Raw genomic sequence first — 16,900 nt, forward strand, 5'->3', positions numbered from 1 at the left:
CCTAGTTAAATACCTAGCTGCTTTCTTGCTTAAGTATAAATGCCTAGCTGCTTTCCTGCTTAAGTATAAATACCTAGCTGCTTTCCTGCTTAAGTATAAATACCTACATTACCTACCTAGCTTTTTATGAATTTATAGTTCAACTTGTCACAACTTCCGCATGAGAAGTACCTATTAATATCAACTTGACCCCAATCTGTCTCCCCCTGATATCCTCCCTGTGTAAAGTCCTCCCAGCCAGACATAACCCCTCATGAGTAAATAATAAAATTATTAAATTAGTGCATGTAATACAATTACACTTTGTTACTATTTTGTATAAGTTTGCTCCTTAGTAACTAGGTACCTATTAGTAAATTAGCATACTTCACAGCCTCGTGCTTTGATGTAAGTAGGTGACCAGTTAAGTCTACCATAATAGGTGACAAAGGTAGATTGTACTTAATACTATACCTAAACTTTCCTACCTAGTTAAATACCTAAACTTTCCTACCTAGTTAAATACCTAAACTTTCCTACCTAGTTAAATACCTAGCTGCTTTCCTGCTGAAGTATAAATACCTAAACTTTCCTACCTAGTTAAATACCTATTAGCTGCTTTCCTGCTTAAGTATAAATACCTAGCTGCTTTCCTACTTAAGTATAAATACCTAGCTGCTTTCCTGCTTAAGTATAAATACCTAGGTTTCCTACCTAGCTTTTTATGAATTTATTGTTCAACTTGTCACAACTTCCGCATGAGAAGTACCTATTAATATCAACTTGACCCCAATCTGTCTCCCGTACCGCGAACTTGTAAAGTTTATGGTTTACTCAGGGCCCGGCTCAGATAGGGGGATATAAGGGTTAAGTCCCTGGTTTTTTTTAATATTACTTGTTGGTCGTACGACGTGAGTTCCAAGTTATAACTCAACGATTTTTTTTTCTTTTCTTGCATGGACTCGAACCATCAGCCTCCAGATCGGTCCAACTGCACCACTGAGGTTGGTCGAAATTGAAGTTCACTGGGGACTCCGTAGGTACGTGACCTTTTTTCCCTAATTTCATAGTAAACATAAAACTTGAGTATAAACTGAAATAAAAGTCCTTCAATGACCTTCACAACTATGACTTCCAAGGACCTACATTACTTGACGTAAAATATTGGACGTCTTTCCTGATATGTGGTAATATTAAGAAGCAATTTCTCTATGAAATCGTGATTACGATCATAAAATGAATAACGTCAAGGAGCTCCCCCTACCTTGACATTTTGACCAGCGCCTAGGCGTCAGAGCATTTTGACCAGCGCCTAGACGAGACTGAGTGCACCCCGAACTCCAAGCACAGAGCTAAAAAAACGTCGACGCCTCGGGGAATCGAACGCGGGATCTCCGGCGTGCAATCCTAGTGTGATACCCACTCGAACACGCAGGTTGTTTACAAGCTTAGAAGTATCTATTTTAATAAAACTATGATCTCTTGTGATTAAAATTCAATTAGTATGCGATATAGCGATAGATATGATAGACTATTCTTATTTACAAAGTCTCTGGCTTATCCTTAAGACCAGGGCAGGGGTCCCAGGGGAGAATTTCATTATCAAAGTGCAAAGTGCAGAGCTTAACGCCATTAGGGAAACTCGCGATATAGCGATACATAGATAGGATAGACTATTCTTATTTACAAAGTAGCTAGCTTATCCTTAAGACCAGGGCAGGGGTCCCAGGGGAGAATTTCATTATCAAAGTGCAAAGTGCAGAGCTTAACGCCATTAGGGAAACTTCAACATTTTCTATTGACGAGGAAAGTAAACTTTGAAAGTTTTATTAATAGATTTTAGTTTTTATTTTACCCTTGTCTAGGTGGTGTACCCACCTGCCTCGGTGGTGTAGTGGTCAAGAAGGCGCTCGCCTGGTAAACAGGAGGGCGTGGGTTCAATCCCAGCCGAGGTATGGAATTTTATCCTCATATAATTTGAGAATTTGACCTGGGAGGGGGGAGAGAGAGAAAGAGATATAATACACGAAGAGGAAGGTAGATAAGTTATTATTGTACTCGTATCTATGTAGGTACTTACAGATGGAGAGAACTAGAGAATGCTTTTAATAAATACAAACAAACCCAATGTATCTCTCTCTCTCTCTCTCCCTCAGATCAAGTCGGTATGTTTGATGTTTATCTCAATGTTTATTATTATTATTATTATTATTATTATTATTATTATTATTATTATTATTTTCAAGAGGTTTGATATTATTATTTAGGATAAAATCAGCCCCGGGCGGGAATCGAACCCGCGGCCTAGCGCTTACAAGGCAGACGCACTACCAACTAAGTTAACTAGGCTGGCATACCCAAGTGAAGAGTATAAGTCATTTCATCTTAATCTGAAACCCTATCTAGGGAGACGATATGCACCCTATGATTCACTGAGGTTAAGCAACGTGCGCGTGTTTTGTATCTGGATGGTTGGTTGACCATCTGAGCATTAACGTGCTGCTGGCTTTCCTCGGTACCACTCAGGCTGGGTAACCCAGTGCCAGAAATCACCTCATGTATTAAGCTGTAAAAGTATGCACCTACATACATAGTACAAACGAAATACATATAATAAAGACTTACATCTTCAATAATGTCCTTCAGTTTGAGCAGATAGGTCTGACTAGTTTTCAGTCTTTCTTTGAACGAATGTTTGGTGACCAGGGCTTTCAGGTTTCTCGCCATTGAGCCAAGATGCTCCTGAAAGTGTAAAACGTACTCTTCATATTATTTATGCTGGTTAATTACGAGGCCAAATGGCCATTTGGTGACCTAATCGTATTGTTATAGTATCAATCAAATAACTTTTCTTCACTTTACTCGACCCTATAAAAAGAAACACGAGCTTTTTCCACGCTACCTAACCCTATAAAACCCTAGCATGTTGATCATTTGGAAAATTTATTTCTGTACACTACCTAATCCTTTAACCTCCATTTATTATTTTTATTACGTGTTTCCTAGAAAGTTGCTCAACTGTGGTTGTTCTTGTGGTTTAAACTTTGAGTTCAATTTGGTGCAGTTTGTGTACATTTCATATCGCTAAATGAGAACAGTTTACTCCCCCATTTTGTGGATGTTCTTGTGGTTTAAACTTTGAGTTCAATTTGGTGCAGTTTGTGTACATTTCATATCGCTAAATGAGAACAGTTTACTCCCCCATTTCACTTCCCCAGGAAGTAGGTAATGGTGGAAAATGTTCATAAATAAATAATGAGGTATGTTATGGAGGGATTATCGTCAAGGGAAAGAATGGAAGCAAAAGTTTAGGTAGGTCCATACTTACATATTTCTCACTATAATGTATCACAGAGGGCGGTAGGGCGCGGGGTCGTTCTGCATTTCATCACATAGCCCTTAGTACAGCACTATGCATTATGTAACACCCTATAGTTTTACCCTATCACATGGCCCTTAGTACAGCACTATTCATTATGTAACACCCTATAGTTCTACCCTATCACATAGCCCTTAGTACAGCACTATTCATTATGTAACACCCTATAGTACTATAGCTCTACCCTATCACATAGCCCTTAGTACAGCACTATGCATTATGTAACACCCTATAGTACTATAGCTCTACCCTATCACATAGCCCTTAGTACAGCACTATTCATTATGTAACACCCTATAGTTCTACCCTATCACATAGCCCTTAGTACAGCACTATTCATTATGTAACACCCTATAGCTCTACCCTATCACATAGCCCTTAGTACAGCACTATTCATTATGTAACACCCTATAGTTCTACCCTATCACACCATCACATATTTTTTCCCAAGAGTTTATTCTCCCTTCCCTAGTTCCCTGTGCATTTTTGTCCGAGTTTCTTTACAGACCAAATACAATAGGTAAGTTTACCTACTACTTATCTACGACATAAATGTGCTACTTGATACGAAGAAAATTGAAGGAAACGATTGGTATACTTACAGAGAGAGTGATGATTTTGTCAAACAACATAACAGCCGGCATGTGAAAGTCAAACACAAAATACTGAAACAAAACAAAAGATCTTAGTTAATATAGGTTGTAGGCTAATGATTGGCTCACCAGTCAGAAAGTGATAAGCTGATAAGTCTTGCTAAAAGGCCAGTGTGAAGAGTTGAACACATGTGTTTAACCAAAAACTCGAAGAGAAGGGTACCTAACTAAAGTACCTCAGGATGAAATTAGTGGATGTGACAATAACTTCTTCTTCCCCTTTTCCCGTTTTCAGACGGGGTCGGCGTATGTCGTCAGCCTCTCAATCAGCCTTGGGCTGACATTTGGTTGATTTGGTTTTGACAACAAAAATTTTACGAGTGGCTGTCCTTCTTACTCAACCTTTGCTATTTCTTTAGCGAAGGAAATTTCATAAAATGTGTGCAAAAAGGTGGGTAGGTAGTTCATATTCGTTTGAAGCTGGTACGTACGTAATATTCTGGTTTTGAGGACACGGATGACCTAGGTACCATATGTGGCATGTGAGAATATAAAGGTAGAAGAGAGAGAGAGGAGAGAGAGAGAGAGTGAGTGAGAGAGAGAGAGGAGAGAGAGAGAGAGGAGAGAGAGAGAAAGGGAGAGAGAGCTTAGAAATAATTCAGAGAGAAGTACCTACAGTAAACACCCCGTTTATTCCCACGTTCCTAGTTTAGGCCACCTTCCTCTAAGTCTAAAATCCCACATCAGTCATTAAGTATATACATACATATATTATACATAATATAAGCTAGGATTAGTCACATTTTATACATACCTATTCATATCTGTTAGGTCCCTAGCTACTTATTGCAGCTACAGCAATCAACAATCCTGGATTTATTCTTTTTGGTAAAGTAGGTAGAACTTGTTCACAAGTTTTGTGTATTTGTTAGCATTACTAAGTGCTTCCTTTGTAGTCAATTTCCATATTTCAATAATCTGTTTACTTTTTGTCCTCACGAGACTGAGTGCACCCCGAACTTCAAGCACAGAGCTAAAAAAACGTCGACCCCGCGGGGAAACGAACGTGGGATCTCCGGCGTGCAATCCTAGTGTGATACCCACTCGAACACGCAGGTTGTTTACAAGCTTAGATATTTCTAAGCAGCTTAGAAGTATCTATTTGAATAAAACTATGATCTCTTGTGATTAAAATTCAATTAGTACGCGATATAGCGATACATAGATATGATAGACTATTCTTATTTACAAAGTCTCTAGCTTATCCTTAAGACCAGGGCAGGGGTCCCAGGGGAGAATTTCATTATCAAAGTGCAAAGTGCAGAGCTTAACGCCATTAAGGAAACTTCAACATTTTCTATTGACGAGGAAAGTAAACTTTGAAAGTTTTACTAATAGATTTTAGTTTTTATTTTACCCTTGTCTAATCTAATCTTAATACAGAATGTATGTAGTACCTATGTATATTGTAAATATTACACCTTGTTACCCAACCTATACTTTATATGTAGGTACTTGTATTATACAGGGTGGTTCGTGATTTGCGAACCACGCTTATATCTCAGAAACGGCCGGGAATTAAGGAATGAAATAAACGGCATCATGTAGATGAAATTTTGATGATTAAAATGGCTTTTTTTAAATTTGCATTTTTTTTTGCAAAACGGCCCATTTTTTGCCAAATATAGGTCACTCTTATGGGAACCCCCATTTTTTATTTAATTTTTGGAATCAGCATAAAATTTTAATTGAAAAAATGTATTCACTCGAAAAAATTTGCTCTACAAAAATTCTGTACACTGTGAGAAAGAAAAACAATTTCTTAATTATTTCTTTAGTTTTTGTATTATTCACTTAACTATTTCAACAACAATCAACAACAACAAACAAATTTATAAAAGCTGTTCAAAATGAGATCCATTTCTTTGTACACAGTAACGCATTGTTCGCTCTAACTCAGGACCAACTGCGTTGTTCATCAAATCTGGGGTCACTGACGCACACAAAATCGCGATTTGTGCAAATTTTTGTAGAGCAAATTTTTTCGAGTGAAAAATTTTTCAATTAAAATTTTATGCTGATTCCAAAAATTAAATAAAAAATAGGGGTTCCCATAAGAGTGACCTATATTTGGCAAAAAATGGGCCATTTTGCAAAAAAAATTGCAAATTTAAAAAAAGCCATTTTAATCATCAAAATGAAACTTTGGATTTAGGCTCTATTGACCTCAAAACGTGTTTTGGCACTAAAAACTGACCATCGAAAATTTGACCCGATTACATTACTTTCCTTTCTATAGGATAAGAGATGGAAAGTAAAAAAGATGTCCGACTTGGGTACTGGGTCTTTTTTATTTATTTTTCTTAGGTTGAGGGATTTTTTATTTGTACGAACATTTAATTAGGGAAAAAACATTCCCTTGTTTTCCTAATTTCGCTCAAATAATTGGAAAGTCCTTTTTATATGTTTTCGAACCCTATACTAAAACCAAGAACACACAAAAAGTTGATCATTTGTGAAAGTTCTTTTTACGTGCTACCTAACCCTATCATTTCCAAAAAGTTGATCATTTGTGAAAGTTCTTTTCGCGTTCTAGAATTCTTTCGTGAGATAAAATAAGGGATTTTTTTCTGTGGGACAAAATTTTGAGAGGTATTTTTCCCCAGTCTACCTGGTTTTTCCAGTACGCAAGTAGTACATCTTTAGTACGCAAGTAGTACTGCAGTACGCAATTAGTAAACACCGACATATTGTATGTATTTGGTCCAGGGGCGTAGGTATTTAGGAGGGCCCAAGGGGCTCATTGTCCCCCCCCCCTCAGATTTCCTAAATGTAGTGAGATACTACAAGTATTAGCCTATAATTTAGACCACCCGTCCCTCTTATTGTTTGGATTCTTACCTCCTCCCCCTCGCTGAAACCCTCTGGATCCGGGACTGATTTGTTCCGAGATAATTCTTTCATGGAATTCAACAAAAATGTCGGTGAAGCTTTTACGGTTACAGAACAAAGAGGTTAAGTTAAAGGAGAGAGAGAGAGAGAGAGAGAGAGAGAGAGAGAGAGAGAGAGAGAGAGAGAGAGAGAGACTAGAGAAATTAAAAGTTGCAGGATTTCTGTGGTTTTAGACTGTAGGTTAATGCCGGGTCCATACTAGCGTAATGTAACATGTAATGTAATCGCGAGCGTGGTATACAATACCATTCGCGGGCTCAGCGCTCGCGTGTGTTCACCAAGTGCTCCATTCTTCAAGGTTATCGTGGTGCTCGGTTCGATGTTCAGAAATCCGTCCACACTTGTGTAACACGTCTGTATCAAACATCAAAGAAGATCACCAGAAAACCGACAACATCATGGATCCGAGGCGAGCATTCGGCGAGCATTCACTTGAGTGCTTCTATCCCGTCCACACTAGTCAATTTTGATATTTTTGATACATGTTAAGGCGCTCGCGTTAACATGTTCACGTTACATTACGTATGTGTGGACCCGGCATAAGAATGCAGAGGATAAAATTCTTCACAAGTTGTCTACCTAATTATTCTCTCTCTCTCTCTCTCTCTCTCTCTCTCTTTCTCTCTCTCTCTCTCTCTCTCTCTCTCTCTTCTTTATCATATTTTCCCTAATTACTTGATAACCACTTGGCCGCAGGGGTATCAGAGTATATGTACATACTGATCTAACATAAATAAGTATCATGTTAGGTATGCTCTCAGAAATAATTAAAACCTGTACCATGTAGGATGTAGGTATACCTTCTGATTTTTCTACCTACCTATTTCATAGGTAGAATGTTATTACTTTTAAATGCTAAGGGTAATGAGATAGAGAGAGAGAGAGAGAGAGATTATTAGAGGCTTGCAAGAGGAGAGGGTAAGAGAAAGATAGAAAATTATAAAATGAAATAGAGAGTAGGTATACTTAGACCTATCTCTTTGGTAAATGCATGGCAGGAATTCAAAATGAATTGGAATATTTCTCATATTTTTTTATGTACATATATATTTTAGGTATGTATGTATGTATGTGTGTTTTTAGAAGAGAAATTCAATTTGGAGACTTCAGGGAGTGAGAGAGAAAGAGAAAGAAAAAGAAAGAAAGAGAGAGATAGGAAGAGGGAAGGAAAAAGAAAGGGAGAGAGAGAGAGAGAGAGAGGAAAAACTTTGCAATTTCGCAAAGCAAACATTAAAAATGGAAAATAAAATCAACACAAACAAAACCGGAAACAATTCGGAAAATGTTAGCATAAAAATATAGTTACAGAGTATACATAAGATCGAGCATAGAGCAGGAGCAGAGTGGAGAAACTTGATGCGGTTTCTCGAAGCAGAAAATGAAATGTAGGTACCTAAAGAAATTCTCTTTGTGACAACTGAAAAAAAAAAAAAAAATGCATCTAGATACAAATGTAGGTACCTACTACCTACCCAGGAAGGTACGATGGATTTATATGAAAAAAAAGTCCAGTTTTTTTCCCGCGTGGATTAGTGTTTTCCCATTTTTCTTCCTGTTTGACGTTTTTTGTATGCTTTTATGACGTTACCTGGGTATTTATTTTCAAATTTATACGTACATAAAATCGAGCATAGAGCAGAGCGGAGAAACTAAACTTGGTGCGGTTTCTTGAAGCAGAAAATGAAATGTAGGTACCTAAAGAAATTCTCTTTGTGACAACTGGAAAAAAAAAAAAGATGCATCTAGATACAAATGTAGGTACCTACTAGCTACCCAGGAAGGTACGACGGATTTATATGAAAAAAAGTCCAGTTTTTACCCCGTGGATTAGTGTTTTCCCATTTTTCTTCCTGTTTGACGTTTTTTGTATGCTTTTATGACGTTACCTGGGTATTTATTTTCAAATTTAAAACCAAAAGAGTAAAATAAAATGTGTGAAAAAAGGTGGGTAGGTAGGTAGTTCATATTCGTTTGAAGCTGGTACGTACGTAATATTCTGGTTCTGAGCACCCGGATGACCTAGCTACCATATGTGGCATGTGAGAATATAAAGGTAGGAGAGAGAGAGAGAGAGATAGAGAGAGAGAGAGAGAGAGTGAGAGAGAGAGTGAGAGAGTGAGTGAGAGAGAGAGTGAGTGAGTGAGAGAGAGAGAGAGAAAGGGAGAGAGAGCTTAGAAATAATTCAGAGAGAAGTACCTACAGTAAACACCCCGTTTATTCCCACGTTCCTAGTAATTGTATTTAGTCTGTAAAGAAATTCGGACAAAAATGCACAGGAAACTAGGGAAGGGAGAATAAACTCTTGGAAAAAAAATACATTAGTAGGTATAATACCTAGAAAATGGAAAACAACAGATTTGATAGAGGGAACTGAAACTGCTAAGATCTTATCGTCCAGGTATCGAAGAGAGACAGGAAGACAGGCGAAAGCCAGCCGTTTCGAGGACGAACATTATCCGTTCAGGATAAGATCTGCCCCGAGCGGGAATCGAACCCGCGGCCTAGTGCTTATGGAACCAATCATTTGCATGATACCTACAAATTTTTATAGGTTACTTTAACAATTTAGTTGAAGCATTAATTCTACTCCAAAATTTCAGGATTGATTTCTTTAAAGATTTTTTTTTTTTTTTAATGTAGTTTTCTCTCTCCCAATATCAAAACAGTAGGTATGTTCCGCGATATGTACCTACATATTATAAATAATTTTGTTTACGAAAATCCGGATTGTTGATTAACTTCTAGGTACTTCACTCTAGGAAATTGTTACGCAGTGGAACTATAGTGGGATCCTTCAAGATCGACCTCAGGACTGTTTATGACGCCCCTGGTACCTTCTCTATTGATCTATCTATCATTCTCTCTACTAATCTATCTATCATTCTCTCTATCAATCTATCTCTCATTCTCTCTTCTAATCTATCTATCATTCTCTCTAATATCAATCTATCTCTCATTCTCTCTATCAATCTATTTTCTCTACTAATTTATCTATCTCTCTACTAATACAGTAGAATCCCAATTTTATGAACTAATCGTTCATAAAATCGGGGTTCCATATAAAAGTTCATAAAATAGGGGATACATAAGAAAACAGAGAAAAATGGCGACATTTCGACAGAAAATGTTTATTCATTGATTTTTGTGTCCATTAAGTGACAAATTATGTTACTAAAAGGACAAAATTTGTTCATATTAGCATTTTAGTTTCTGTGTGTATTTCAGTACAATTTCTGTGAGGGTTTAAATGAAAAATAGGACATTTTCGTTCGCATTATCAGAAAAAAATCTGATTTTTGAGTAAAAAATAAATAAAAAGCTCAGATTTTCGAGTTCATATAACCGAGGTTCATAAAATCGGGGTTCTACTGTATGTATATCTCTAATATCTTCTCTCTATTATTTTGAATTCTAGATAAGTAGTAGGTAAACTTACCTATTGTATTTAGTCTGTAAAGAAACTCGGACAAAAATGCACAGGAAACTAGGGAAAGCAGAAACTCTTGGGAAAAAAGTACATTAGTAATATACCTAGAAAATGGAAAACATCAGATTTGATAGAGGGAACTGAAACTGCTAAGATCTTATCGTCCAGGTATCGAAGAGAGACAGGAAGACAGGATAGGCGAAAGCCAGCCGTTCCGAGAACGAACATTATCCGTTCAGGATAAGATCTGCCCCGAGGGGGAATCGAACCCGCGGCCTAGTGCTTATGGATGATACAAATTTTTATAGGTTACTTTAACAATTTAGTTGAAGCGTTAATTCTACTCCAAAATTTCAGGATTGATTTCTTTAAAGATGTTTTTTTTTTTTTTTTTTTTTTTTTTTCTTCTAATTTGTGTGTGCTTCTATCCAGAACTCCAGTCTATTTTATCTATACAGTCGAACATGGATTATTGAGAAAACTGATTATTTGAGAAAATGATCTTTGTCCCTTCATTTAAGTATTGTTCAAACCCTTCTTGTAATTAAGATTTTACCTCCCAAATTAATAATTATCAAAGAAATAATAAGCAAAGACATTGAACACTAAAAAAATCTACTAATCTATCTATCATTCTCTCTACTAATCTATCTATCATTCTCTCTATTAATCTATCTCTCATTCTCTCTACTAATACAGTAGAACCCCAATTTTATGAACTAATCGTTCATAAAATCGGAGTTCCATATAAAAGTTCATAAAATAGGGGATACATAAGAAAACAGAGAAAAATGGCAACATTTCGAGAGAAAATGTTTATTTATTGATTTTTGTGTCCATTAAGTGACAAATTCTAATCTATCTATTAATCTATCTCTCTATCTCTCTACTAATACAGTAGAACCCCAATTTTATGAACTAATCGTTCATAAAATCGGGGATACATAAGAAAACAGAGAAAAATGGCAACATTTCGAGAGAAAATGTTTATTTATTGATTTTTGTGTCCATTAAGTGACAAATTATGTTACTAAAAGGACAAAATTTGTTCATATTAGCATTTTAGTTTCTGTGTGTATTTCGGTATGTACCTACCTAGATGTCAAAGGTGACAAGGATGCGATACGAAACTTTTGGTTAATATCGGTGCAACGGTTGGCGGCATTTTACCGCTTTTTGGTGGTTTTCGGTGTAATTTAACAATATCTCTGGAACGGTATGAGCTAGAGACTTGAAATTTGTTATGTAGTTCACAAATATGACAAGGATGCAACTCAAAACGTTTGTTTGAGATAGAAGCTCCGGTTGGTGGCATTTTGACCGCTTCTTGGCGGTTTTCAGCTATACCGACTAAACGGTTAGAGATATTGTAAAAGTTAGGGTATAAGAACAAGAACACTACAAATAAGCATCATTCAATAGGATAAGGAAAGTCGTGTGATGTTCACACCAGATTTTTTTTCATTTTAGTACGCAACTAGAAGGTTAAAATTGAAATAGTTATACCTACTCAAGTTACCTACAGCCCAATATGTACCTCATATACATATAATATGTACCAAATACCTACATACATTATATACCTAGGTACATAGATTTGTAGATAAACTTTTGATGAAAAACTAACCCTTGGGTAATAAATAATACCAATGTCAATATAAATTTTATAAAAATTGACAAGGAAGGATAATAAACTGTGGCATTGTGGCTTGTGGCAATAATAAGAGCAAATTTTTCCTATAGATTTAAAAATAAAATTCTGTTTTTTTTTTTATTTTTAATGGGATGTTTGATTTATTATGAGAAGTGCCTATTTCATACATTAATTCACAGGCCTGGGTCACACACTGTGTACATAGATATATGTATTAATATATTATTAACTTATTATATTACCTAGGTAGGTATATCATGTGTATTTTAATCTCTTTTCCCATAGCTCTCTTTTACATATGGGACTAGCTTCTACCTTTATCCTCGTGTGTGAATAAAATGACCTTTTACTCGGAGACTAAAAATAAAACCCGTGCATGTAAAAATTATTCCCATACATAAAAAGCTCGGATTTTCGAGTTCATATAACCGAGGTTCATAAAATCGGGGTTCTACTGTATGTATATCTCTAATATCTTCTCTCTATTATTTTGAATTAAGGACATTTTCGTTCGCATTATCAGAAAAAAAATCTGATTTTTGAGTAAAAAATAAATAAAAAGCTCAGATTTTCGAGTTCATATAACTGAGGTTCATAAAATCGGGGTTCTACTGTATGTATATCTCTAATATCTTCTCTCTATTATTTTGAATTGATCTTCCATTCTCCTCTATTATTATGTTTACAATTCAATCGCTTTACAAGGTGGATTATACACCATATCGTTCGAATCTGATCTCTACTATAATATATCTATCTAATCTGATTTTATCTTCTACTTTTCTAATTTGTGTGTGCTTCTATCCAGAACTCCAGTCTGTTTTATCTATGTTATCTATACAGTCGAACATGGATTATTGAGAAAACTGATTATTTGAGAAAATCTTTGTCCCTTCATTTAAGTATTGTTCAAACCCTTCTTGTAATTAGGATTTTTCCTCCCAAATGAATAATAAAATTATTATCAAAGAAATAATAAGCAAAGGCATTGAACACTAAAAAACTCTTTTCTGAACCTCTATAGGTAAGTGAGAAATATTATCATTATCATCAACGGAACCTCTCTAATTTAAGTTAGCTTGGTTCGTAGCATGTCTGCCTTGTAAGCGCTAGGCCGCGGGTTCGATTCCCGCCCGTTTTAGATTTTATCCTGAACGGAAAGGGGCTGTCTTTCTTCTATTCTGTGTTCCTTCTCTCTTCGATTTCGGGATAATACCTTAATACCTTAACAGTTACAGTTCCCTCTATCAAACTTCTGTTTTTTATATATAAAAAAAAGCTTTAAAATATGAGTCGATCTAATTGAGAAGAAATAGTCGGTCCATTGAGTACCTCCTCAACTATCCACGTTCGACTGTACATATTTGCTATCTATTCAGAAGATAAGTCGTGTTTTATTATGCCTCTCTGTAGTTACACTTTTTTTTGCCACACTTGCTGCCACAGACCACTTATACATGATCACATGGTGTTTACCCACAGGATTTCTGTGGTTAAACACCATGGAATATGCTTTGGCAACCAGGGTGTTGAAGTTGAAAAATGGCGAAAGTGCCACAAAGAGGAATATTAAATACGGCAGCAACCTCCATGGCCGAGTGAGTATCACACTAGGCTTGCACGCAGGAGGTCCGGGTTTGATTCCCGGCGGGGCCGAGGTTTTTTCGGCTCTGTGCTTGGAGTTCGGGGTGCACTCAGCCTCGTGAGGACACAGGGGAAACAGAATTTTACTAAACTTTGAAGAATTTTGATTTGTGACTGGAAGAAATACATAATTATGTACCTAGGTACCCTGGAGAGGTTCCGAGGTTAACAAATACTTTAACATGACATGTACACCCAGGGGTAGATGGAAAACTATGTTATTCTCCACGCTCGTAATCCGTATGACATTGACATGAGCGTGCTAGAAGTGCGTATGAAAGGCCACCTAAATTTACATAACATACTAAATTTACATCTATGTAGCATCAGCTTTCTGAGAAATAACAAGATGAAGGAACGACTTAGGGAGGGAGATAGAGTTTCAAATCGAATTCCTACCACATGTACTTACCTACATGTAGGTCGTAGGGGGAGGTAAACCCTATCACTTATCGCAAGAAATAAGTAGGTAAATATTTATTCCTATAAACTCGTATCCTATCTTACTATCACTTCGATATTAAACCGGGAACATTCCTAGAATATTTCCTTGCTCTGTAACTACTTATCCCTTTATTTCGCAACATTATTTATTTTTCTTTCTATGACAATAAGTATAGCGAGGCTGGTACATATGTAATGAGAAAGTATTGTTTCAAGTAATGAGAAAGCATTTCTTTCGCCATTAAGCATTAAGTTTAAATCTAGCACCGAACTTGGACAGCACCTACAGTGGGGCCCATAACGTTTTCCTTTAAATCCGCCAACATAATATCGTTATAAAGCTATAGGTATAGGTGATTTCAACCCAGGGCTGTATTTGGGGGGGGGGGCCGAGAGGGCCCCTCCCTCGAGCTCCATTGTTCTCGTTTACTGTACGTCAGACTCCGAAAAATCCTGGCCCTGTTTGAACCTATACATGGTAATGGAAAGTATATTGGACTCGGTGATATTTTAGGTGGTTCATTCGAAGAAAATCTTGAGGACATCTAAACATGTGGGCAGTTTCAAATTGGATGTAAGCACGGTGTTTGCTCAGCCAGGTAATATTATGTCTAGGCTTGTCATGTCCAAAGTCAATAATGTATTAGTGAACAAAATGAAAAGTTGCATTTTGCAATCAGGCCGGGGTTTACCATCGCGGATTATCTCTGAGATTGTGATGAGTTATGAATTTGGAATTGAGTTATGAAGTCTTGATTTAGGATTGAGTTATGAGCTCAATCTTAGATTGACTGGGGTATTAGAGAAATATTCATAGCTCAATCCTGAGTTGGTAAACCCCGGCATTAAGGCTTGTCATGTCCAAAGTCAATAATGTATTAGTGAACAAAATGAAAAGTTGCATTTTGCAATCAGCAATTAGGCCGAGGTTTACCATCGCGGATTATCTCTGAAATTGTGATGAGTTATGAATTTGGAATTGAGTTATGAATTCTTGATTTCGGATTGAGTTATGAGCTCAATCTTAGATTGACTGGGGTATGTCCAAAGTCAATAATGTATTAGTGAACAAAATGAAAAGTTGCATTTTGCAATCAGGCCGAGGTTTACCATCGCGGATTATCTCTGAGATTGTGATGAGTTATGAATTTGGAATTGAGTTATGAATTCTTGATTTCGGATTGAGTTATGAGCTCAATCTTAGATTGACTGGGGTATTAGAGAAATATTCATAGCTCAATCCTGAGTTGGTAAACCCCGGCATTAAAAATAATAGAATGGCACTTTATGATACAAGTAGAAGTTTAAAGTCACTTTGAAAACCCATTTGTTGCATTCAAAATACATTCATAAAATCAAAAGGTTATAACATGATACAAGTAGAAGTTTAAAGTCACTTTGAAAACCCGTTTGTTGCATTCAAAATACATTCATAAAATCAAAGGGTTATAACTTACATGATAAAAGTAGCCTTTCACAATAAACTTTGCATCTTACAATAAATCATGAGCATTTCAACTTGGAACGTGGCAAGAAAAGTAGCATCCCTCAACAAAAGGTAGATTTAACCTACAACTAGTGTAGAATTTCACGACAAAAAGTAGACTTTCATAATAAAAGTAGAGTTAGCATTTTGGAGACGAAAATGGTAAGGTTATAACTTACATGATAAAAGTAGCCTTTCACAATAAACTTTGCATCTTACCATAAATCATGAGCATTTCAACTTAGAACGTGGCAAGAAAAGTAGCATCCCTCAACAAAAGGTAGATTTAACCTACAACTAGTGTAGAATTTCACGACAAAAAAGTAGACTTTCATAATAAAAGTAGAGTTAGGATTTTGGAGACAAAAATGGCAATTCACAACCGGTGCCTATGCTGATGTAGCGCTAAATTACATGACAAACGTTGCATTTTACTAGACGAGAACTGTATTTTCCATTACTTTTTTTTAGTGTAGAATATCAGTTAACAACTTTTTTGTTCAACACCTATGTAGGTAGGTATGTATTATGTATTTAGCAGAACTGTTTTATAATAGCGAACGCGTGGCATCCCTGTTTGCTATAACTACTTCATCAAAAGCCTGCTTAGTACTTACGTTACTTCCTATCTCACTATCTTGACAGTCTAGCTTTTCATATTGTGCATGTTTTCTTCTTTATTGTGTAGTCTCACGCTTTCCCATATAACCTAGTGCATTAGCAATTTCACATTGTACATGTGTTGCTTCTTCCTCTTCCCTCTCCACATTTTTACTTTTATTTATGCAAACTAGGTAAAGTATAGAATAGAATCTCAACTAGGTAAAGTATAGAATAGAACCTCAACTAGGTAAAGTATAGAATAGAACCTCAACTTATAAAATAAAAATGAGAGAACTTTCACATTTACCTCGGGAAAAAAATGTGTGTGTTCCACCAACTTATTTAGTAGGGATAAAACATCTGCCACATAGGATTTACGGGCCTTTGAATGGTTTAAACTTGAACAGTTCCTAATTTAGCTAGAACTATCGGTATACCTACATAGTTTGCGTGTATTTTCCTTTCGAGAAACTTTTGGAAACGGAGCGTTATGTTGGAATCTTTATGGTTTAGCATCCAGGCGTTATTTTAGTTTCCATAAGGGAACCGGTTCCGATGGAGCGTTATGTTGGAATCTTTATGGTTTAGCATCCAGGCGTTATTTTAGTTTCCATAAGGGAACCGGTTCCGATGGAGCGTTATGTTGGAATCTTTATGGTTTAGCATCCAGGCGTTATTTTAGTTTCCATAAGGGAACCGGTTCCGATGGAGCGTTATGTTGGAATCTTTATGGTTTAGC

The 16,900-nt window shown here is 36.4% G+C and overlaps 1 protein-coding gene across 1 annotated transcript in view; it reads right to left on the minus strand.

Moving 5' to 3' along the window:
- LOC103512257 (otoferlin) overlaps positions 1 to 16,900 on the minus strand; it is a gene marked incomplete at its 5' end in the record, with an annotated part of 57,737 nt that overhangs the window by 32,412 nt on the left and 8,425 nt on the right. Inside the window, 2 exons of the mRNA XM_026825776.1 lie at positions 2,605 to 2,721; positions 3,961 to 4,023. Coding sequence (XP_026681577.1) covers positions 2,605 to 2,721; positions 3,961 to 4,023 — 180 coding nt within the window. The remainder of the gene's footprint in view (positions 1 to 2,604; positions 2,722 to 3,960; positions 4,024 to 16,900) is intronic.

Source organism: Diaphorina citri, unplaced genomic scaffold (genome assembly GCF_000475195.1).
Source record: "Diaphorina citri unplaced genomic scaffold, Diaci psyllid genome assembly version 1.1 scaffold815, whole genome shotgun sequence".
NCBI lineage: Eukaryota > Metazoa > Arthropoda > Insecta > Hemiptera > Psyllidae > Diaphorina > Diaphorina citri.